Source organism: Rattus norvegicus, chromosome 7, assembly GCF_021556685.1.
Source record: "Rattus norvegicus strain SHRSP/BbbUtx chromosome 7, alternate assembly SHRSP_T2T, whole genome shotgun sequence".
NCBI classification, from domain to species: domain Eukaryota; kingdom Metazoa; phylum Chordata; class Mammalia; order Rodentia; family Muridae; genus Rattus; species Rattus norvegicus.
This window is the reverse complement of record NC_141540.1, coordinates 74,057,885-74,083,193: the sequence shown is the minus strand read 5'-3', so window position 1 is coordinate 74,083,193 and position 25,309 is coordinate 74,057,885. Positions and strand designations below refer to the sequence as shown.

General features: G+C 40.8%; 1 protein-coding gene, 1 non-coding gene and 1 pseudogene across 5 annotated transcripts in view; 1 reads left to right on the top strand and 2 right to left on the bottom strand.

The window, feature by feature from the left end:
- Positions 1–25,309, bottom strand: part of Cpq (carboxypeptidase Q) — a 569,822-nt gene that overhangs the window by 441,041 nt on the left and 103,472 nt on the right. For all 4 annotated transcript variants that reach the window (NM_001440041.1, NM_031640.2, NM_001440038.1 and 1 more), the window contains 1 exon segment: positions 5,713–5,920. In NM_001440041.1, the coding sequence (NP_001426970.1) occupies positions 5,713–5,920 (208 nt within the window).
- LOC148004747 (uncharacterized) overlaps positions 1–25,309 on the top strand; it is a 122,111-nt gene that overhangs the window by 83,846 nt on the left and 12,956 nt on the right. The window lies entirely within an intron of this gene.
- On the bottom strand, positions 24,222–24,728 carry LOC148004748 (translationally-controlled tumor protein-like; annotated as a pseudogene).

The window sequence follows — 25,309 nt, the reverse complement described above, 5'->3', positions numbered from 1 at the left end:
CCTATTATCTCCTCTAGAATCTTACAGCATTAACTTTTCAGACTGATGGATATTAATTAATGAACACAGTTCAGTTCAAGAAGAAATTAGTTTGAATCCAGTTCTTTGTAAGCTGTGTAACTTGGTATACCATTTATCCACTCTGAATTTCTAAGATATAAATACTAGTTTTTATTCTATTGAGTTACATAAAGAATTAATTAAGATGATTTAAACTTTTACATAGGTTTAACAAAGTAGCACCATAAAATTCAGTCTGTGGTCATCGTCTCCCTCCATATTTTTGCCTAACCCTGCATTCATTTCACACTACATACAAAATCCATATAAAATCCAAAATCCATATAAAATCATCTGAGTCTATTTGCCTGCCTAGATAGAATATGTCTGAAGGAACAATGGTATAATGGTGACTAGGGCTTAGAGGACAGTGATTTCATTAAAATGCTTACTTGTCAGTATGTCAGTCGGATCTCCACAGTTTACATTAAAACAAAATGGCAACAACAACAACAACAACAGGCTTGAAGGCACATGCTTATGATCTCAAGGCTGGGAGGAAAAGACAAACGGGTTCCTGTAGCTTCATGGCCAGCCATCCCAACCCATTTGAAAAGTTCTAAGCCAATGAAAGATTCGGATTGCTCATCAAAAAGGGTAGATGCTGCCTACCTGAGGAATAGGGTGGAAGGTACAACACTGGAGGTTATCCTCCTCCATCCAGACACATATGCACACACAATCTTGAGCATCTTCACACACACATACATTCATACATACATACATACATATATACACACACACACAGAGACACAGAGAGAGAGAGACAGAGACACAGAGACAGAGACACAGAGAGAAAAACAGAGAAACAGAGAGACAGAAAGACAGAGAGACAGAAAGAGAGATGTCTAACTCACCATATTCACAATTAGTGTCTGCAAAATTTCTGGAAAGTTCTTAGTAATCATTTAATTAAAACATGGTAAATTTCAGAAGTAATCTGAGACAAATGGCTTCATAATGCTGTTTAATTCTATAGAACTCTGTAAGTATAATTATAATTTAAATATTTTCATTACAAAAATTAGAGCTATCTAACATTCAAAAAACAGAAAAGATCTCATAATCTCAAAGGTGAATGAAAGATCAGGTCATTACAAAAGAATCAATAAAATCAAAGGTCTCCTTTGGTCAGAAGTTTGAACACAGAAGCTCTAATCCTGATAGTTCAAAAAAATGACAAAAGAGCCTAGAGTTGATGCTGTCAGAAAGCAATGGGCTACATGCTGAGGGCATCATGGTCATGTGTTCTTCCAAAATGGGTCTTGGTATGAATGGTTAAACTAAATACTGCTCAGAGCGGCCAAATGAAATGGTTCTGTGAAGACTCCTTACTTATAAAGACAAACAACAACAGATTACAGTGAATATCCTGTTCTCTGGCATCGCTAGCTTCTGCTGCATCCCTAAATGGAGTCTAATGCCACCCTCTTTCATGGAGCTTCTGGGGAAAGCCTTGTCTGAGAGAAAGAGACTATTTTTTCTAATCACCAACTCAAAATATCATTATTCATATATATTTTTCACAAAATATATTTGTAATTTGGACATTTAGATAGTTCTTTCAAGTACAAAACAGAGTGTTCCAAAAGGACCAAGGTATTCTAATTTTATGATCAAGAATTTACATAGCATGGTCAATGAACAGTAAGAACTAGGTCGGCTGGTTTGTTCTCATCACTGTTATGATTTACTCTACAATCTCAACTGAGTTCATTTCTTAAACAGACATTTCAAGAATCCTACTAGACATCAAATGTTACGCTGGATGTTACAAATAGATTCAATACATTCCAACCCCCACCTCCCTGTCTCTCTGTGTGTGTGTGTGTGTGTGTCTGTGTGTCTGTCTCTGTCTCTGTCTCTGTCTCTGTCTCTGTCTCTGTCTCTCTCTCTCTCTCTCTCTCTCTCTGTGTGTGTGTGTGTGTGTGTGTGTGTGTGTGTGTGTGTGTGTATGGGTGTAGAATCAATGTCTTTCTGGAGCATGATATATATGTCAGCCAATTGGGCAGATGGAAATGGAAAAGGTTTTTGGGGGTTTTGTTTTGTTTTGTTTTGTTTTTTTTATCAAATTCATTTTCCCTGGAAATAAAGATAAGCTGGATTTTTTTCTGCATCCATGTATTGGCATGCCAGCCAAGAGAATGTGACTGAAGGTAATATGCTATTTCTCGACCTAGATAAAAATAAATAAATAAATAAATAAATAAATAAATAAATAAATAAAAAACAAACTTGGGAAAGCCTTCCTCTGAGCTCCCAGCTTTCTATCAGCTCCTTGTTCAGCCGCATGCAGAAGACTCAGGTCTCAGAGGTGTAGAGCTACAGGATGGAAAGAAGCAGCTGCCTCCTGATAACAGCCTTGTGAGCAATACAAAGACTTCTATTGCATGAAGTGACGGGGACGTACAGATACTTCTCAGCAGTAGGTTATGCTATCAAAGCACAGCCAAAACTGCCTCTGACACATTAGATGTGGAGGGTATATAAGATTATGTACCAAAAACAAACAAAAAACAAACAGGTAGATTACCTGGCTATGACTGAGAATCAGAGACAGACAATGAAGGGCAGAGCATGACAGTGAGACAGTGAATGGAGGGAGCAGTGAAACAATGCAGTGTTGGGAAACTAAATATGACAGTTTAAAGAGACGCTGGGGAATGAGGCTGGTCCACTTGCATCCGCTGGAATGTTTGACGTAGGACGGGAGCCTTGTGGACTCCTGGAAATAAGGTCAAGGAAACAGAAAGGTATAACGAAGGACTGTAATGGGCAGGGCAGACCTCGAGAAGGATCAACAGGTAGATGGATACATGCGCCTTGAGCTCATGGCAGAATATTTATAGAACTGATGGAACATGCTTAGGTAGAACATTTTAGTCTGTGGCCAAAGAAATAGGGAGAAAAAGAGAGAAAGGAAGAAGGAAGAATAAAGGAAGGAGTAGCAGGAAGAGAGAAGAGGCATAGGGAAGGGAGGGGCATTGGGGGATGGGAACATAGGGAAAGGGAGGGGCATTAGGGGGATGGGGACATAGGGAAAGGGAGGGGCACAGGAAAAGGGAGAGGCATGAGACATGGGGAAGAGATAGGGAAAGGGAGGGACACGAGGGAAATGGGGGCATAAGAAGAGGGAGGAACACTTGGGGAGGGAGGAATATAGAGGGAGGAGCACAGGAAGAGGAGGGGCATGAGGGAGAGTGGTGCACATGGAGAGGTGGAGTTTTAAAAAAATCCTAAAACTCCAAACAATTGGGGAAATTGGACACTCTTTGTGGCCTTAATGGGTTCCCTCCTAGTACTCAGAAAAGCCACACCAAAGTACTCTGTGGTGAATGAAGGACGAGGAATTACAGATAGAAATATAAAATATGCTGAACGGAAACTGGGGTTTTGAAACAAACTATGAGGGAACAAAGGAATTTTGCTTCATCTTGATTTTTACTTTTGGGGGTGAAAGAAGTAAATATGCTAGCTCTCTGAAATATAGAAGTATTTGGATCTCTAAACGGTTACTTTCCTACAGAGAAGTGAAGAAAGCAGTGCCCCATCTGTATGGTCTTCAGGTTGATGTCAGAGCATGTGTGAAGGTAGTCAAAAATGTGGTATGCCATGGCAAGCATTAGTTTTACATCCATATATTTTGTCAAAATGGGTTATAGCATTAAGAGGTCAGTGGGATGTTGACTAAGCCCATGAAAATCCATAATCAGTCCAGATTTAGACACATAAAGAAAAGATGCTTTCTTTAAAGCTTGAAGTCACAGTAAAAGCTGCTGACTTCAAGCTTTAAAGGCTAATATCCTGGAGGCACACGCTGGGCAATTCTCACTCCAGGCTGTAGCTTGGTTCCCAGATGTCTTTATTATGCCGAGAGAAAAATAAAAACAAAAATCTAACAAATAAAAAACATGCCAATGAGCCCTGGTGCGCAGTAAGTCATCTGGGAATACATCAGTCTTATGAGTTGCAGTTCTTTAATAAAAATTCCTGGCTAGGTTCCAGTCTCATAGAGCAACAGACTCATTCCATAATTTATGCCTCATGACAAGTGAAATCATGGTGAGTGACCACAGATTGCTGAGTGTGTTATTCCAAGGAGTAGCTGAGGTGTTCTGGGAAATAAGCTAGCCCCATTTGGATTTCTCTCCAGGGAAGACTAACCATCCAAAAGGATATGATCCAATCGTTATTTCAACAGTCTTGAATCCATTAAAGACTTTACAAAGAGCATTATTTTTAGCTCTGTGATACTGGTGTCACTAGAACTTCGTTCACAAAACTCCTGGTGGGCAATTTTTTAACCTGTACTATTGTGCTCCCCAGGGAGGACATCTTACCCATGTAAAACAAAAAGTCTCCATCCTTCACTTTGTACTTCTGTACAACTGCTTTCTGAGTGCAAATCCCAGGGGACGAGTACTAATTAAGGTCAACCAGCTGTGACTTCTCAGCTCTAAATAGCAGTTTTGAAGAATACAGTTTTTCTTTATGATAGAAACACAAATCCAGTTCTGGAACCTAAATAAATTATTTTCTATTGCGCTTGCATTTTTTTAACATTTCAGATCATGCTGCATTAAGTGGTGCTTCTTTTCTCTACTTTTCCAAGTATTTTATTTATTTATATCAGTATGTGATTGTGCCATATATGGCTATTAAACCAGGCCATAAAGATTCAGGACAGCTTTTAGAGCTTTTAGCCACTGCAATACTGTATGGGTAAGATTCAATGCAGCACCTTGGCCTGAGAAAGTGGGCGCATGCTGTCTCAGGAGACTCAGGCAGGAGAATGATTTGAGTTCAGTAGTTCAACCCCAGATTGGGAACATAGCAAAACCATGGTGGCGGGGGCAGAAATATACCTCTTTAAAATTAAAAGTAGGGGTTCAGGGGTTAAGAGCACCTATTGCTCTTGTAGATGACCAGGTATCCACAAGGCAGGTCACAACCATCTATAATTTTAGTTCTAAAAATACATACACACAGGCAAGCACTATACACATAAAATATTTTAAAGTAATACAAAGTAAATAATAGGGTTCCACAAAAGACAAGCCTTCTTTTGTCCTCAGATCACACCAACCAAACATTTATTTATACAGAAATCTACAGTTAAACAAGTATTTTTCATTAGGTTTGCTTCATTTAGACTGAAAAGGGCATTTTATGTACTTATAATCATTCACTCGTCTGTACAGGACAGTCACAGAGCCAGAGTTGGGAGAAACACAAGCAATTCACACAGAAAGGTCTCATTCTCTGACAGGAAAGACACTCCCATCATGTCACCCACTATGTTTTTATTTGACTTCTGTAGCAAAATGGAAAGCAGCTATTAGGAATTTTAGATGAAGCACAGACATTAACTTGGCCCTCCCTCCAATGAAATACACAGTATGTTAATTATAGAAAGAATGTTATGGGATCATTTTGAATGTGGAAAACCTTTCTGAGGAATTTCTAAATGATGCTTGGAATCCTAAAAAGGCCAAAGAAAATATTACAATAAAATTACCAAATGTGGGATGGGGATGAGAGTCCATGAACTGTCAGTATTTTCATTTTAATGGTTTGCTTTTATTTCATGATATCTTCTTGTCTGTGGGAAACTATTTTTTAAAGGTATTTTAAACAAACTTCACAACTCACCTGTAGATGGAAAAAGAAGCTACTGATCGGATGAGGGATGCCACGGCCCCCACCTTGGCAGCTTCCACAGCTCCGCGCTCCCGGTACTGCACAGTTTTCCCATAGTCAGTGTAAGGCTGGTTATAAACAACAATCTTCCCTCTTGCCTCTGATGCCCTTCTTTGAAGTTCAACAAAAGAGGCCACCACGAGTACTTCTGCTGTGATACCTACAAGTAAAAGTTGAACAAATTAACTTACGATTTTCCAACAGCCAGGTAGAATTGGCATACAAAAGGTCACACGTGTTCTGTTGGCTACATATGGCCAACTGAATGGAGAAGATTGAAGTTTTGGAGCTAGTTACAATGGGAGCAAGACTGCAATGTTAGTTATCTGCCCAAGTGGGAGACAACACATTAAAGCCCTTGTTCCTGTGAAGGCTCATTTCCCCAATGCAGGGGAATACCAGGGTGTTGAGTTGGGAGTGGATAGGTGAGAGTGGGCACACCCTCATAAAAGCAGGAGGAGGGAGGGTACATGGGAGGGGGGAGGGGATAACATTTGAAATGTAAATACATAAAATATCAAAGAAAAATAAAATAGAAAAATTTGGGTGCCCTTGCATTTGAGACATAGATGTTCAAAATAAAAAAAGAAAAGAAAATATGTAGATAATGCCTTTAACAAATAAAACCATAAAATTTGAATCATGCTAAAAAATAAAGAAAATAATATAACATATAACTCATGGGTTTTCAGCTCACTCCAACAGCTGGCATTAAGTCCAAATTGCTTGAAAAGATACCTTTGCTTCCTATCCTAAGAAAAATCATGGATTTCATCAGAGGACATTATTATTATTTTTAAAATTTCATTTCCTAAATCTTAGCATTAATGACAAACATATTTATTCCTTCATAAAGCTATTTTGGTATGTTACTAAACACTCTGTTTCAGCAGAGGGCAGCAGCCCAGGAAGAACACTCTTAGAAGACATTCATAAACCCAACTTTTAACAAACAACATGCCTTCTCCTGGGAACAATGAAAGTCAGCTCGTTTTCATTTCTACTTGGAATAAAAATACTCTAAAAGGATGTGGAGACTTCCTGTGTGTCACAACTTAAAATAATTCATCACCAAAAATTACACTATCATCCTTCAAAAAAAATTAGAACATGTATAAATGCCCTAGAATCTATTTGTTCTGGTTAGATGTGTTCACTTCCTTATTCCTCTTTCCCACTTTACCATACCTTTCTGATTAAAGAAAAAGAGGTCTGTCTTCAAGAATTCAGGCAAACTCACACACACACACACACACACACACACACACACACACACACACAGATATACACATATACACACACATACACATATACATGCATATTTACATGCATATTCACATACATATACATACAAATACACATATATGCACACACATATGTACCCTTATATACAGAAACACACACATACACATATATATTTAAACACAGATGTAATGCATTCACATACATACTCACACACAGACATACATACACACATATACACACAGTCAGACTTACACACACCTACATAGAGAGGAAGTACACAGTACTAGATTTAACAAAAGACATCTATTCTGGTTTTGCTTTATGTATATGCTGGGAATTCATTTTAAGGCCTTGCCTATGATAGCTAAGTACTCAAATGCTAAGCCACATTCAAGTTCCTGATATCTACTACTCTATGGCTTTAGCCATGCAATCTCTAAATATATCAGTAATCGGAAGTAATGTGTATATATGTTATATTTTCTTAATATTATAAACTTAGAGAATTAGGGTGGTGTTCTTTTTCTCTTTGGAGGGATTGTTTTATTTTGAAAGTTTTAAAGATGCCATTATAATGGTAGCTGTTATTTGGAAAATCCTTTAGCAAAGTACTCACATACTAGAAAATTCTTAATTTCAATATAGATTCTACCATAAGAATCTATACACACATATACACACATATACCTCTGGAGTTACAAATATATAAGCATTTCTCTAGTTACAAGTCAGAACATAATTTATAATATAAAAGAATTAAGACATAATTATGAAAAGGAGGGAAACCACCAGTTTTCCACATAATGAATATGTATTGAAAATCTGAATGAGGATGCAGGTAGACAAATTCTGAGATTCTGATTCCAAAGTTACCTTGATATGTGACTGCTTTTAGTGTTAGCATCATACAAACATTTGGTTGATGGCCTTTCCTAATTAAAGCTTCAATGATTAAATCCAACATGATATCCAAACAATGGGATAATTTTGGCATCTGGATTAAAACTACTAGAAATAAAGCTAAATTTCTACAAATTTTAAAAATTAAATTAATAGAAGGGTATTTCTTCAGAATAGTGTATACCTCAAATTCCTTTGATACATGAAAGATTGGAGACTTCAAAAGCTTTAAATGAAGCTCGACAGCACAGAGGCCAACATAAATATTTCTAATATCTATAGGCCAAAGCCCACCACTACAGACTTGAAAGAAGAGTTTGAATTGGTAAATTTTCCTGAAGGCAGAGTCCTCTCTGCTTCCTTTGTCTGTTTTATCCCATCATCCAATCAACATTAAAACAGATAATTTTCCTCTTAGAAATCAACACTAATTGAGACTATGTTTCATGTCTCACCCTGCTATATGGTCTCATTTCAGATCATCATCATCTTTATTTTAGTCTTGTATGAACTCTGCCTCCTCAGCACTTCCACTTCCATTTCTGTCTCCAGCTCCACTCATTCAAAACTCTACAGAGCTTCCAGATAGGACTCCATAAACTACCGAGAAGTCAGATCTGTCCATGGCACCGCCGCTGTGCTCCTCTCTCACTGCTCTCAAAGTCTCCCCTTTCGGCCTGTCATTCCAAGCCTGTCTACCTCTCCAGACACACTTACTTTTTTATTTTAGGTGCCACCAGTACTAATCTTAATGTTCTTGTTCTCTTTGTCTGCTAATTTTGCACATGGTGTCTTTATTCACACTCTTGTACATTATATCTTATGGGCCCCATTCTGTCAATTTTATCACCAGAACAAGTTACTTATCCACCAAGATCCCATTGAGAATCACTGCTAAGAGGTCAAAATATCACTATTTGCAGATGACATGATAGTATATTTAAGTGATCCCAAAAGTTCCACCAGAGAACTACTAAAGCTGATAAACAACTTCAGCAAAGTGGCTGGGTATAAAATTAACTCAAATAAATCAGTTGCCTTCCTCTATACAAAAGAGAAACAAGCCGAGAAAGAAATTAGGGAAACGACACCCTTCATAATAGACCCAAATAATATAAAATACCTCGGTGTGACTTTAACCAAGCAAGTAAAAGATCTGTACAATAAGAACTTCAAGACACTGAGGAAAGAAATTGAAGAAGACCTCAGAAGATGGAAAGATCTCCCATGCTCATGGATTGGCAGGATTAATTTAGTAAAAATGGCCATTTTACCAAAAGCAATCTACAGATTCAATGCAATCCCCATCAAAATACCAATCCAATTCTTCAAAGAGTTAGACAGAACAAATTGCAAATTCATCTGGAATAACAAAAAACACAGGATAGCTAAAGCTATCCTCAACAATAAAAGGACTTCAGGGGGAATCACTATCCCTGAACTCAAGCAGTATTACAGAGCAATAGTGATAAAAACTGCATGGTATTGGTACAGAGACAGACAGATAGACCAATGGAATAGAATTGAAGACCCAGAAATGAACCCACACACCTATGGTCACTTGATTTTTGACAAAGGAGCCAAAACCATCCAATGGAAAAAAGATAGCATTTTCAGCAAATGGTGCTGGTTCAACTGGAGGGCAACATGTAGAAGAATGCAGATCGATCCATGCTTATCACCCTGTACAAAGCTTAAGTCGAAGTGGATCAAGGACCTCCACATCAAACCAGACACACTCAAACTAATAGAAGAAAAACTAGGGAAGCATCTGGAACACATGGGCACTGGAAAAAATTTCCTGAACAAAACACCAATGGCTTATGCTCTAAGATCAAGAATCGACAAATGGGATCTCATAAAACTGCAAAGCTTCTGTAAGGCAAAGGACACTGTGGTTAGGACAAAACGGCAACCAACAGATAGGGAAAAGATCTTTACCAATCCTACAACAGATAGAGGCCTTATATTCAAAATATACAAAGAACTCAAGAAGTTAGACCGCAGGGAAACAAATAACCCTATTAAAAAATGGGGTTCAGAGCTAAACAAAGAATTCACAGCTGAGGAATGCCGAATGGCTGAGAAACACCTAAAGAAATGTTCAACATCTTTAGTCATAAGGGAAATGCAAATCAAAACAACCCTGAGATTTCACCTCACACCAGTGAGAATGGCTAAGATCAAAAACTCAGGTGACAGCAGATGCTGGCGAGGATGTGGAGAAAGAGGAACACTCCTCCATTGTTGGTGGGGTTGCAGACTGGTAAAACCATTCTGGAAATCAGTCTGGAGGTGTAGGGAGCGGTGCGACAGCTGTATGATAATGAGGTGAATCTGGCGCCCTCCTAACAACAGTACTGAGCATGCGTGGAGTTTTGCACCTGATGTCAGTCTGGCTGGGGCGGTACTATGCTAAATGGGAGTTCATGCCTCGCCAATCTCTGGAGGACAAGTAGCTGGGATGGCAGTGGGGTGACTCGTGCCCCACCAATCCCTGAAAGAAGATTAGCATACTGTTGTGTATATAAGCCGAGCGGCTTTGCCGCTCGGCGCGGTAACACTTAAAGCGGTAACACTTAAAGCTGTAACACTTGGAGCTGTAACACTTGGAGCTGTAACACTTAGGGCTGGCTGCCGCCGCCTCCCTGTATCAACAAAGAAGGTCTCCTGCAGTAAAGGCTGTTGAGAAGAATCCAACCGTGTTGCGTCTTCCTTGCCGGACGAGGTGGGCGCGACAAAGTGGTGGCCTGTACGGGGACGAGGACATCCTCGTGGATCTCAGAACTCTTCAGCTTCAGGAGGAGCGACGTCGGAAAAGTTCCCGGTAAGGGACCATAAAGTTCTCTGGAGGTGAGCAGAGACGATGGGAGCCTTGGGTTAGAGGCTAAAAGGTCTGCGGTCTGCAGCGATGTTGTTTCAAGTTGATCCTTTGTGGGCAGGTTTTATAATTTTGTTTCTTTTCGTCTTTGTGTTGTGTGTTTGCTTTCTTTTGAATTGCCACCGTCCCGGACGGGAGTGCACTTGCTCGGAGTAGCCAACAGGTGCCAGGCTACGGAGTTGGGTATAAACAAACAGGCCAGCTTGCTAAAAAACCGCTTGCAAATAAGTTCATTGAGTATGGGAAGCTCACATTCCAGCCCACTCCTGACAGCTCTCCAGGAGCTCCTTAATCGGCGTAAGCTCAAAGTTGAAAGGAAAATCCTGTCAAGTTTTCTTGATGAATGCGATCGTTGTGCTCCGTGGTTTATAGTGTCAGGATCTCTTACCTTGCGAGCATGGGACAAATTGGGAAGGGATCTAGATAAAGAAGCCACAGAGGGCAAGCTTAGACCCGGATCAAAGCCTCTTTGGCGAATAGTCCGTGCTTGTTTAGAGGATAAGCGATGTGAGGAAGTCGTTAGAACAGGTCAGAGAATCCTTGCAGAGCATCAAGAAAGTATGTCAGAGGGAGAAAAGGTCCCAAAGAAAGAAAGGAAAAGAAAAGGAGACAAAAGGAAAAGAGAGAAGGCAGAGATAAAAAAAGGAGATAATCAGGACCAGGAAATAGATAAGATATATCCCTCCTTAAAAGCCTTGACTTTAGAAATGTCAGATGAGTCAGAGCTTAGTGAGGATGGTGAGGCTGACCTTGAGGAAGAGGCTGCTCAGTATGAGGGGGAGAGATGTGATCCGGACTGGCCACACGCTAACACCACGTGGCAAGGAGGCAGACAATTAGGCAAAAAGGTAGTTATACCAACCGCACCTCCGTACAACCCTCAACATAAAAGCATAGCGAGGCCTGCAAAAGGTACTTCCTTTTGCCCAGAGGTATGGAGAGAAATGGGATTAAGTTTCCCAGTATTTTTGGACGCCAATGGGCAACGATATCATGAACCCGTTGACTTTAAGACTATAAAGCAATTGGCAGAATCGGTTAGAACTTATGGGGTCAGCGCAGCTTTTGTTGTGGCTCAAGTTGAGGCTCTTGCTAGGTATTGCCTCACCCCTGGGGATTGGGGGAGTCTGGCTAAGGCCTGCCTCTCCTCAGGTCAATACTTGGATTGGAAATCTTATCTTTTTGAACATGCTAATGCTCAGGCCGCCATTAATCTGGCCTCAGGAGCAGACCCTCAGAGACATTGGGATGCTGACATGCTATTGGGTCTAGGGAGATTCGCTCTGGACCAGACCGGTTATCCAGAGCAAGTTTATAGCCAAATTAATGGAGTAGCCATCAAGGCATGGAAAGCACTGCCTAATAGGGGCTCAGTCTCCGGGAACCTTACCAAGGTTCTGCAAGGACCTACAGAGCCGTTTTCAGACTTCGTGGCCCGCATGGTAGAGGCCGCTACCAAGATCTTCGGAGACCCTGATGCAGCCATGCCGCTCATTAAACAGCTGGTATATGAGCAATGTACAAAAGAATGTAGGAATGCCATAACACCATACAAACATAAAGGTTTAGAGATTTGGATGAAAGTCTGCAGGGAACTGGGAGGACCATTGACTAATGCTGGTCTAGCGGCAGCTGTGGTACAATTAGGGAAAACCACTACCACAGATACCTGTTTCCAATGTGGCCGTGAAGGGCATTATCGAAAACAGTGCCCTGAAAGGAGTAAGGGGAAAATTAGCAATAGATCCAAGCAGCCTGGACTATGTCCACGATGTAAGAAGGGAAACCATTGGGCAAATGAGTGTCGATCTGTGAAAGACTTGGATGGCCGACCCCTAGTGACAGGATATGGTGGTACACAGCCAAAAAACGGACAACGGGGCCCACGTCCCCAGGGCCCTCAAATATATGGGGCTCTGCAGGGCGACAGACAAGGACAGGACAATCAGAGGCCTTGGCCTTTCCTTCGCCACCCGAAGGACCGAGGAGAGCCGTTAAAGGCTCCGCAGGACTGGACCTCCACTCCACCACCAGACTCGTACTGACCCCCCAAATGGGAGTGCAGCCTGTAGATACAGATTTTAGAGGACCCCTCCCTAAAGATACAGTTGGGCTTTTGTTGGGATGCTCCTCCTCTGCCCTGGACGGTTTGCAGATTGTGCCCGGAGTAATTGATCCTGATTATTTAGGTACAGTAAAAGTGCTGGTAGCCTCCCCCCAGGGTGTCACTGCCATTTCCCCTGGAGACAGAATCGCTCAAATGCTGCTTCTGCCCAGCTTACATAAGCGCTTTCCTGCTGAAAATAGGATTAGAAGGGATAGGGGCTTGGGATCTACAGGTTCCCGATTTGCCTTTATCTCATTGGAACTGAGTGATCGTCCAATGTTAACATTGACTGTGGAGGGACGTTCATTCCTTGGTCTATTGGATACTGGAGCAGATCGTAGTATTATCTCTGCTCATGACTGGCCACCCAGATGGCCTACACAAACATCGTCTCAGGCCCTACGTGGTTTAGGGTACGAAATGGCTCCTTTAATGAGCTCAAAAGAATTGACGTGGAGAGATACAGAAGGGAGATCAGGAAAGATCACTCCTTATGTTATAGACATTCCAGTAACGCTGTGGGGCAGAGATGTTTTGGTAGAGCTGGACATGAGACTGACAAATGATTACTCCCCACAAGTCCAGGATATGATGGCAAAAATGGGTTACGTGCCTAGAAAGGGTCTGGGAAAGAACTTACAAGGACGAGTTGACCCAGTACTGTCAAAACAAAAACATGACAGGACGGGTCTGGGTTTTTCCTAGGGGCCGTTGAGGGGGGAATACCCATTACATGGAAAACAGAGGAGCCTTTATGGGTTCCTCAATGGCCTCTATCCTCTGAAAAATTAATTGCTGCTGCCGAATTAGTATTCGAACAATTACAATTAGGACATATTCAACCATCCAGATCACCTTGGAATACGCCCATATTTGTTATTAAGAAAAAGTCAGGAAAATGGCGGTTATTACATGATCTAAGAGCTATTAATTCTCAAATGCAAATAATGGGTCCCATACAGAAAGGTATACCATTACTCTCCAGCATTCCTGCTGAATGGCCTATTATTATTATTGATATTAAAGATTGCTTTTTTTCTATCCCTCTTGCTCCACAAGATAGCGTGCGATTTGCATTTACTTTGCCATCTATGAATAATGAGGAACCTGATAAGCGCTATCAGTGGGTGGTCTTGCCTCAAGGTATGGCAAATAGTCCTACTATGTGTCAACTTTATGTAGGACAGGCCCTACGGCCTGTACGTGACCAATTCCCAAAATTAAGAATGATTCATTTCATGGATGATATCTTGCTTTCTGCTAAAGATCATGGCACCCTGGAAGTAGCTTATGCGAAAGTGGTTAAGGCGCTTGAAAGCAACCAATTGTGCATAGCACCTGAAAAGGTCCAAATGGGCCAAATGGGAGAATACTTAGGAACAAAAATCACTCCTCATAGTATTTCTCCTCAAAAAATTGAATTACGAAAAGACCATTTAAAAACATTAAATGACTTTCAAAAATTACTAGGAAGCATAAATTGGATTCAACCCTATATAAAAATGCCCAATGTAGATTTACAACCACTTTATGAGGTCCTGAAAGGGGATTCTCAGCTTACTTCACCCCGTGTTTTAACCAAGGAAGCACGATTATCCTTGAGGAAAGTAGAAGAAAGACTAGAAAAGGCAATACTAAAAAGGTATAAGGAAGAGGAAGATCTGCTTTTGTGTATACTGAGAACTTTTCGTCAACCTACAGGAGTATTATGGCAACAAGGTCCACTTCTTTGGATTTATCCCCACATTTCTCCTAATAAAACCCTTGAATATTACCCTTCTGCTGTTGCACAGCTAGCTATATTAGGCGTTAAATCTTGCATTCAGCATTTTGGTATTTCACCAAAGAAAATTATTATACCATATACAACTGCTCAGGTAGAAACATTGTGTGCATTGATAGATGATTGGGCCATATTGCGCTGTAGTTTTGATGGAGAGTTTGACAATCATTATCCTAAGGATCCGCTGCTACAATTTTTTACTGAACATCCAGTGATCTTTCCAAAGGTCACTGCCTCAGAGCCTTTGTCTGGAGCGTTAGATATTTATACAGATGGCTCCAAAACCGGTGTAGGTGCCTATATGGTTGATTCTCAAGAACCAGTATTAATTCAATATAGTCCAGGTACCCCCCAAATTACAGAATGTAAAATTGTATTGGAAGTTTTCAAAAGATTTCATGATTCTTTTAATTTAATTTCTGACTCTGCTTATGTGGTTAATGCGGTACGCTCACTTGAAATTGCAGGGCCAATTCGGTCGACTAGTACTGTATGTCAAATTCTTTTAGAATTACAAAATTTGATTTGGGCCAGAAAAAATAAATTTTTCATACAACATATTCGAGCCCATACTAATTTGCCTGGTCCCATGACCAGTAATAACGCCCTGGTGGATGCTAGTACTCGTAGAGAGTTTATTTTTCATGCTGCTCTGGTTGATCTCGCTAGAGAATTTCATCAAAAGTTTCATGTACCTGCCTTTACTCTTCAACAAAAATTTAAAATCTCTAGAGCTGCAGCTCGTGATGTGGTGTTAAGTTGCCAGAATTGTGTTCAATTTCACCACCCTCCTCATGTAGGGATTAACCCTCGTGGTCTGATCCCGCTAAAACTTTGGCAGATGGATGTCACACACATATCTCAATTTGGAAATTTAAAATATGCTCATGTTTCTGTTGATACATGTTCTGGTATTATACATGCTACTCTGATGACTGGTGAAAAGGCTCGTAATGCCATTAGCCATTGCTTAGAGGCATGGGCAGCCTGGGGAAAGCCTGATAGTCTCAAGACGGACAACAGGCCTGCCTACACTGCAAAGTCCTTTCAGGCATTTTGCCAGACAATGCAGGTCAAACATACTACAGGATTGCCATACAATCCCCAAGGTCAAGGAATTGTGGAAAGAGTACATCGTACCTTAAAAGAGCTGATAAAAAAACAAAAAGAGGGAATTGTCAGCAGCCGAACACCAAAAGAACAACTTTCTTTAGCTCTTTTTACTCTAAATTTCTTAGTTTTGGATGCGCATGGCCGCTCTGCTGCGGATCGCCATGCTGCTACTACACCTATAACTAATGCAGAAGTAAAGTGGAAGGATGTCTTAACTGATAAATGGTGTGGCCCAGATCCCATGATCTCGAGATCTAGGGGAGCTGTTTGTGTTTTTCCGCAGAATCAAGAAAATCCAATTTGGGTACCTGAGCGTTTGACTCGAAAATTGCCTTCTGCTCTTCCTGAAGATGAGACTACGAACCCTACTATTGCTACTGGGAATGATAATACAGGTTAATTCGATCACCCTGTGGGCTATTGCCAGATCCTGGCCAGTACCCATGCCAGTCCATAGCAATTCTACTGTTTTACCAACCTTTTTCTCTACCTCCTGTTTGCGTGATGTTCCTTGTATAGTGCCAACTGGAGAAATGCCCCAACGGTATGCCGCCACTAACGTTTCTCTGTTGCATACCTTATGTTTTACCATTAAAGACTCTTCCCTGCCCTGTATTTGGTTACGTAGAGCCACGTTGGCTAATTGGTTGAATCCTATAAGTGACAGCACAATGAACACCGGGATCATCCTGGCTGCTTTGAGTCAAATTGCCCAGGGAGTCTCTTCACCCAGCGAGGACATGTCAGTCGATAGTTCTGCTGATCTGAACATTACAACACTAATTGTGATGCATAATTGTAGTGTTCCATCACGCCCAGGGCAAGGTAACTATGCACAGAATAGCTCTACCTGTCGTAGAGTCTTACCCGCTTGCCCCCCCGAATCAAGAGTTTCCACCTAATTTTACCCCATGTCAGAGTCCATTCCATAGAACAAAACAATTCCTACTGGGATTTGAATTTTCCCCTCCTCTTGGCCATGTACAGTATGACTGGGGGGAGAATAAGACTGGCAAGCATAATCTCTGGCCTTGGTTTCAATGGGTGCTGTCCAATGAGCAAGGGGCATATACATCCCTGACCCCTTTTGCTAGGTTGATGGGTGAGAACTTCACGCTGTATAATGTTTCGGCTACCAGAAAAAATGATACCAGGTTGACCAATATTCAATATAATAACCTCTTGGAACATAATACTGCCACTAGTACTTCAGTATGTGTTAGATCACCCTTTTTCTTTCTGATAAGCACTAATGTCAGCAATGGTGTTTTAAATTGTAATAGCTCTGATGTAGTCTGCTATTTAGCTGAATGCTGGGATGGCAACAATGACACCGCAGTGATGGTCAAGATTCCCTCCTTTGTGCCAATCCCAGTGGAGGCAAACCCAGATAGTTTTCCTATTCTTAATTTGCTGAGAACCAAAAGAGATTTTGGAATTACGGCAGCCATAATTTCAGCCATCGTGCTGTCTGCTGCCGCAGCTACCACAGCTGCAATTGCTATGACCAATCAAATACAGACGGCTGAGACTGTCAATCAGATTGTAGAAAGAACTGCAATGGCGCTAGAGATACAAGAAGAATTTAATACTCATTTGGCATCTGGCCTTCTATTAGCCAATCAAAGGATAGATTTAGTTCAAGAACAAATTGAAGCACTGTATCATATGACACAGCTGTCTTGCGTTTCCTCCCTAAGAGGTTTATGCATTACTCCTTTGCAAGCCAACTTTTCTCAGCATTCTCAACAGAGCAAAGAAATCTCAAATTATCTGAAAGGAAACTGGTCCATGAAAGCAGAGCAACTATCCAGACAATTGCTGATGCAGATTGCTGTCCTCAACAGCACTAGGCTGGACCCCATCACAATTGAAGACTTTACCTCATGGATTACCAATGCTTTCTCCTTTTTTAAGGAGTGGGCGGGCATGTTTGCCTGGGGAGCTATTGTCCTCCTGGGATGCGGAGTATGTCTCTGGCTTATTGGCCGTTTAAAAAGAGAACATGCCAGACACAAAGCGGTTGTTTACCAGGCTATGACTGCCATTGACAATGGTGCTTCTCCCAATGTATGGCTGGCCTCTTTGAAAGATTAAGAGTTCGCCCTAGATCATTTTTGTCACAGTCATGTGGGGTCATTGTATCCAGGGACGGGCAACTTTCCTCGAGCTCGGACCAACCTAAGACACGGGATCCGGTGGCGATAGGGTGACCCAACGACGGGTAAGGCCGAGTCATCGTCAGGAACGACCTAAGACAGGAGCAATGACAAGATTGACGTGACACCCAGATCTAGACCAGTCATTTTATTAAACAAAAAAGGGGGAGATGTAGGGAGCGGTGCGACAGCTGTATGATAATGAGGTGAATCTGGTGCCCTCCTAACAACAGTACTGAGCATGCGTGGAGTTTTGCACCTGACGTCAGTCTGGCTGGGGCGGTACTATGCTAAATGGGAGTTCATGCCTTGCCAATCTCTGGAGGACAAGTAGCTGGGATGGCAGTGGGGTGACTCGTGCCCCACCAATCCCTGAAAGAAGATTAGCATACTGTTGTGTATATAAGCCGAGCGGCTTTGCCGCTCGGCGCGGTAACACTTAAAGCGGTAACACTTAAAGCTGTAACACTTGGAGCTGTAACACTTGGAGCTGTAACACTTAGGGCTGGCTGCCGCCGCCTCCCTGTATCAACAAAGAAGGTCTCCTGCAGTAAAGGCTGTTGAGAAGAATCCAACCGTGTTGCGTCTTCCTTGCCGGATGAGGTGGGCGCGACATGGAGGTTCCTCAGAAAATTGGACATTGAACTGCCTGAGGATCCAGCTATACCTCTCTTGGGCATATACCCAAAAGATGCCTCAACATATAAAAGAGACACGTGCTCCACTATGTTCATCGCAGCCTTATTTATAATAGCCAGAAAATGGAAAGAACCCAGATGCCCTTCAACAGAGGAATGGATACAGAAAATGTGGTACATCTACACAATGGAATATTACTCAGCTATCAAAAACAACGAGTTTATGAAATTCGTAGGCAAATGGTTGGAACTGGAAAATATCATCCTGAGTGAGCTAACCCAATCACAGAAAGACATACATGGTATGCACTCATTGATAAGTGGCTATTAGCCCAAATGCTTGAATTACCCTAGATCCCTAGAACAAACGAAACTCAAGACGGATGATCAAAATGTGAATGCTTCACTCCTTCTTTAAATGAGGAAAAAGAATACCCTTGGCTGGGAAGGGAGAGGTAAAGATTAAAACAGAGACTGAAGGAACACCCATTCAGGGCCTGCCCCACAGGTGGCCCATACATATACAGCCACCCAATTAGACAAGATGGATGAAGCAAAGAAGTGCAGACCGACAGGAGCCGGATGTAGATCGCTCCTGAGAGACACAGCCAGAATACAGCAAATACAGAGGCGAATGCCAGCAGCAAACCACTGAACTGAGAATAGGTCCCCCGTTGAAGGAATCAGAGAAAGAACTGGAAGAGCTTGAAGGGGCTCGAGACCCCAAAAGTACAACAATGTCAAGAAACCAGAGCTTCCAGGGATTAAGCCACTACCTAAATACTATACATGGACTGACCCTGGACTCTGACCCCATAGGTAGCAATGAATAGCCTAGTAAGAGCACCAGTGGAAGGGGAAGCCCTGGGTCCTGCTAAGACTGAACCCCCAGTGAACTAGACTATGGGGGGAGGGCGGCAATGGGGGGAGGGTTGGGAGGGGGACACCCATAAGGAAGGGGAGGGGGGAGGGGGATGTTTGCCCGGAAACCGGGAAAGGGAATAACATTTGAAATGTATATAAGAAATACTCAAGTTAATAAAAAAATAAAAAATAAAAAAAAGAGCATTTTTCTCTTTTCTGTTCTATCTTCTCCTTCCCAAGGCTATTAAGGAATAAGTATATATTCATCTCTCTCTGGGCTTTTGGAGGACCCTAGGTATTGCAGTGAGAGACGAATGAAACTCTATTTGGGGCTCGCTTCTACTTCCCAAAAATGGTCTACTTAGGATTTGGGGTCATGTTCATTTTGCAGAACTAACAAGTGCTTGGCAATATGTGAACCTTGATTAAAATTGCTCCAAATATATCATTCTCTATGTCTAAAGCTTATCCTGAGTATGCAAATTGACCTATAAAATTTGATAGTACCTTTATAGTCACTCGGGAATCTTGCTCTCATATCACTCCCCCAGGACACATCTGCAAATCAAGAGCTCAAAGACACTCAGAAACATGCACAATAGCAAACACTAAGAGAACCTCCTGCAGTAACAGATTCCTACCCCAGAGGTGACACCTTAGCCATCAGCCATATGTGACCACTGAGGTACATATGGTACTCAAGAAGTACCAAAAGGGACAGAGAAACTAAATTTTTAATTTCATTTAATGATAATTGATGCATGTTTACATTTAAACAACCACATGGGGGTAGAACTCTGTCACTACAGCTCAAGCCATTAAAGGAGAGGCCATAGCTGAGAACGTCACGGCTGGCCCCAAGGGACTTGTTAATGACAGTCCAATAACAAATGTGAGTCATGATGATGACCTCTCCCAGAGGTCACAAACCAGGTGACAGTACTCAGCAGCTGCATTTCAGAAGGCAGGATGTGCACACTACACCACACATCATGGGAAGAAGTTAGCTCAACTTGAATGAAATAAAATAAGGTCGCCTAGAAAGCTTCTCCCATCCATGTCTTGACAGCTATATCAAGGGAAATACCTACACTGTCCTATGACCAGAAGCTCTTGTTCTTAGTCTCTCTCCATCCTACTCTCCCATTCCACAAGGCTGCTCACAAAAGCCTCTAGGAATAATGTAACATCCTCAATAAGGCCTGTCCTGAAATTTTTATTCATACCTGCTTCCTGTTTCCAAATTCTTAGTCCACTTAGCATCGTTAATTTTTCACAGTCCTTAACAGAATGTAACTGCATTCAATATAATAATATAAGGTACATGCGGGATAAAAGTTTTGCTTTTGTTATTCATGCTTTATGAATGCAAAATAGGATTCATCCCTGTGTGCGTGTGTTTTGGGGGGAGGTGTACAGATCCTGAGTAACTAAAACAAAAATATGAGGATCTACGAATGCATATTTCCAAGGACCTTTCATATTTCTATAAATCAGAGTAAGTGCTAATACTACTGTCTATATTTGAGTGTGTTGGTTACACTAATGCTCACAACTCTCCAGAGTGTTTTATGGACACTAGAGGGTAAAGAATCAAGTTTATATGCAAGTTGTTATTAAAATTTGAATATTGGTAATTTGCATCCTAGGGCCATACACTTCCTATTAACATCATTACTGTGTCCTATAGTAAATATAAAATATATGAAAATAAACGCTAGGGTTTAATTTCTCATTTTTAGGGAAATGAAAAAGAAAAAGAAACACCTATATGAGGTCTGCCAGACTTATCAGTTATTTTCCAGGCTATTGCTCATAAGTCAGGAGCAGTCACCATATATTATTGGCAATATTGGCAGACAGGAGGAGGCTTTACTCTATGTAATGATTCTGCAGCTTCTTAATATTTCAATTCTTTAATATAGTTCCTAATTTTTTTCATTGCTACTTCATAACTGTAATCTTCTACTGGTATGAATTGTGTGAGAACACCTCTGTTTTCTGGTGATCTTAAGAGATCCTTGTAAAAGGGTTGTTTGAAAAAGTCGAGACCCACAGGTTGAGAACCACTGCCCTAGGGCAAGATTCATTAGACTGTTAAGAATAATGAAAAGAATTCAGGTCACTAATTTCCAAAGTGACAGTTGAAATGAAAAAAAATACAGAGTGATCTACTATACTGTAAAGATTACAAACATTTTCTCAATTTCAATCCAAAATTTCTAAGCCTGTGTGTGACTACTGCTGTGGTCCTCCTCCAAAGTAGAATGGTAAGCACTGTGGCATTGGCCAGAACCATCTGTTCTATGAGGAAAGAGGAATTGCCTGGCCCAGACTCCATCCCTTTTGAAAGCTTCCTCCCAAGGACAGTTTTAAAAAAGAAGAAAATAATGTTTTATGATGGTTTCTACCATTAAACTAAAAGAGTAAAGACAGAAATCTATGCCTCTAGATTTTAATTCAAGTGACTCAATGCCATTTTTAAAGGGGGGAGTTCTGATTTTGGAAGACTTATCATAAACAAGAAACATTCTAGCCTCACCTACCCAGAGGAAAGTCTAGCTTCTTGCCCTTACCATGTGATCTCCTGGGTAACAGTCCAAGATAGCTAGGTCCCTGGGATGGTTGGCCTTTTCTGAGATCAGAGTCATGGAGACACAAATATTTGTTTTTCAAAAGTCAAGTTAGGTCTTAAGGGGTAAAGAACCTGAAAATTTTATAGCAAGGCAGATTAACAGGGCACCAGAGCAATCTTCTCTGGGGGCTTTTTGTTTGCAAACTACATGATTTTACATCCTACTCTTCCAGGAAGAACAAGTCTTAAAGATTCAAATCAACAAGTTATAGGCTTCTACAAAGCTAGGATTTCATGCTGGAAATTAGGAAAGGGACGTTATATACTTAGGACTATAGAATCCAGAAAAGAAAGTTAACAATAATTTTAGGAGAATACCAAGTGTCAGATAAATAAAAATATATATTAAAACTCATCAAAATCAGCACAAATCCAACAGTGGGACCTCATGGAATTTCCTATAAGAAACCAAATGGACTTGAATCTGTTTTAATTGCCTGGAAATGACTGCAAGGACATTCTCAAGTAATGCATAAAAGAGTTAAAAATGTGCAAAGCCATGTGCATTTTGCATAGTTATGTGTAAAATTTGCATTCACTTACAGCTATAAATAATAATAATTATGGTATTTGTAGACCCCCATTCTTATCCTCCAGGAAGAGAAAGAAAAGAATCTCTTCGAAGTAATTGTTAAGAAAGATTTAACTATTTGAGAGAAAACTGAAAGAATAAAGGGTAAAGAAAGCCTCTAAAGATAAGAGGCTATCTGACCCATTCAGTGGCCTATATTCCAAGCACTCTAATGAGATCTGAGTCTTGGGCCATCAGTCTTGCAAAAGAGGATGGACCCAGCTGCAAGGTAAATTATCATCAACTGTAGAGAGATAACAGTTGTCTGCATGTACTAAAAGTTGTCTTAACATGGCAATACCTGAGGAGAAGCATCTAGCAAAGTGTACAGTGTACAGGAAAAGTTGTGTTCAATGGAGTGTGTCTACTGTAGGACCAATGATTAAACCTGACATTCATAAAAAGCACAGCTTTTACAGGGACCACCACAGCAACATGCAGATCTGCAGAGAGCATAGAGCGGATCTTCAAAACCCGAGGATTTTCAAATCTAAACTGCTCCATGGTCACTGTGGCAATGGAAGAAGTAATTAATCTTTGGAATATCATGATTCCTTTTAGCAATTATGACAGTGAATATTATCTCCTAAAACATAAAATATCATCTTTTCCAACTTGGTTTCTTGGAAATATGATTGACATAGTCACTTTTTCTCAGGCCACCAACTGGCATCTCTGTGTAAAAGAGATTAGTGTAGTTGAATAAGGGTTTTCACCAAAACTTTTCTTTCTCACCATCTAAAATGAGCAGGTCCAAACTCCATTTAAAGAGGAAAGTCCAAAAGCAGCAAGCATCCTGATTGCTGCAATACAGAGCTTACCTGTGAGCAGGTAGTCTAAGCTGCTAGGTGTTAGGATTGTGGTCATAGCCAGCTAGTCTAGAAAGCTGCAGTCCTCAAATGACTTCTAGTTACTGGGGATATTGGCAGAGAAGCTTAGAGGAGAGGTGAGGAGTTTGTGGAGAATCATATGAGAGAAATTGGTAGAGTCGGGCGACATCACATAGGATCTTGAAGCTCTATTAAAAAGTCTGGGTAGGAAGAAGGAATTCAGGAAAATCACTCACTGCCAAGGTAACTGTAGGCTTAGCATAGTTTCTTAATAATATACTTCTTATAGTACATTGTTCTTTCCTCAAGTCTTTGTACAAGGTATCCCTTCATCAGAAGCAGCCATCATTGCAACTGTAGTTGGAAATTTGACTACAGAACACATTAGCTTTCTGATTCTAAATAAGTTCGCCTTTCCCTAGACAACACAATAGAAAACATAGTAACCTTAGCCTCCCCAAGCTTCGCATGAGCATGAAATGAGGGGGGTAAACTCCATTTGTTGTAAAGCACTTCAAAATGATAACAGTGAGTTTACCAAATACAAATAGTCATCTCCCAATTCACTTAAAATTTCATATCAATAAAATATATTTTTTAACTTAAGTGCACCTTATTTTTAGACAAACAACATGACATGTTTTTTTCTCTAAAAACCAATGAATGCCTCCACTCCAAATAAGTCACAGTGAAAATAAAAGTTCAAGATGACTTCAGTCCCATTTGTCTTAAATCTTGGTGTTGTATGGATGGTAAGCAGCAGCCAATTATGGTGGCAGGTGATAGATCCAATTTGTTAACATTTTTCAATCTCTAAGCCATCCTTAAAGAAGATCATGGATGGAGTCAGACCATCTTCACAGTAGTTCAGGAGAGTAACCATAAAATCTGGATTCATGTTTTCACCAATCAAAAACTGGTAGCTATTGAAACTGGCAAGGATGTGCTTAATTTGCTTTGCAACGGTAGTCATAAAAGGTTCTTTCTGGTTTCTGTTCTTCAAGTTTGCCTTTGAGTGATTTAATGTAGTCTTTGATATACTTTCTGTATGTCTTTTTTGTGAAGCTGGTTTCTTGTAAGAGATGATTCATGACAATGTCAACAGCAGTAACTACTGACTTTTGGTACCTTCGCCCTCTGGAACTTCAGTGGAAGCATTTCAACCAATGAGTGAGTCATAGATGTCACCCTCTGTTCTACTGACCATCTTGCCCTCTACCTATCTGTACAGCCTATCCGTGATCTCCCAGATCTTATAGATGTCAGAAAACAGTTTGTCATGGCTGATGAAGTCCCGATAGATGATCATGGTGTCAGCAGTGCTTGGGAGGAAGGGGGAGCAGGCAAAAAGCAATAAAATAATTTTTAAAATAATGAATATTAATTCAAAAAAGATTGAGCCTACTTGGATAAGAACAGTGTTATATACACTATCACAGCTCTAATTGTCACTAAACCAATAATTAAGGTAACCTATTGAAGAAGCTACACATTAGGTTGCAAAAATGCTGAGCAGATTCCATGGATTTACTTGACCCCAAGAGGTATAGAGGTAGCAATGAGGGCTGTAGGAAAAGTGGGGGAAGAACTTTCTAGAGAAGCTTCAGAGCAAGTCATAGAATTCTGTATATTACAAAAAACAGATCTACAAAGGAAGTATTCTATTATTTCTTGTCCCTTGTGCCATCTAGTAAGAAGAGAACACATCCTAACAACTACCTATAAATTTCAGTCTTTTTGTTGCAAACATTGATTCTGTCATTGGCAAGCAATTTGCTCTAGCCAGTGGACTATGAATTGGCATGGCTTTTGGCTACAGCTAA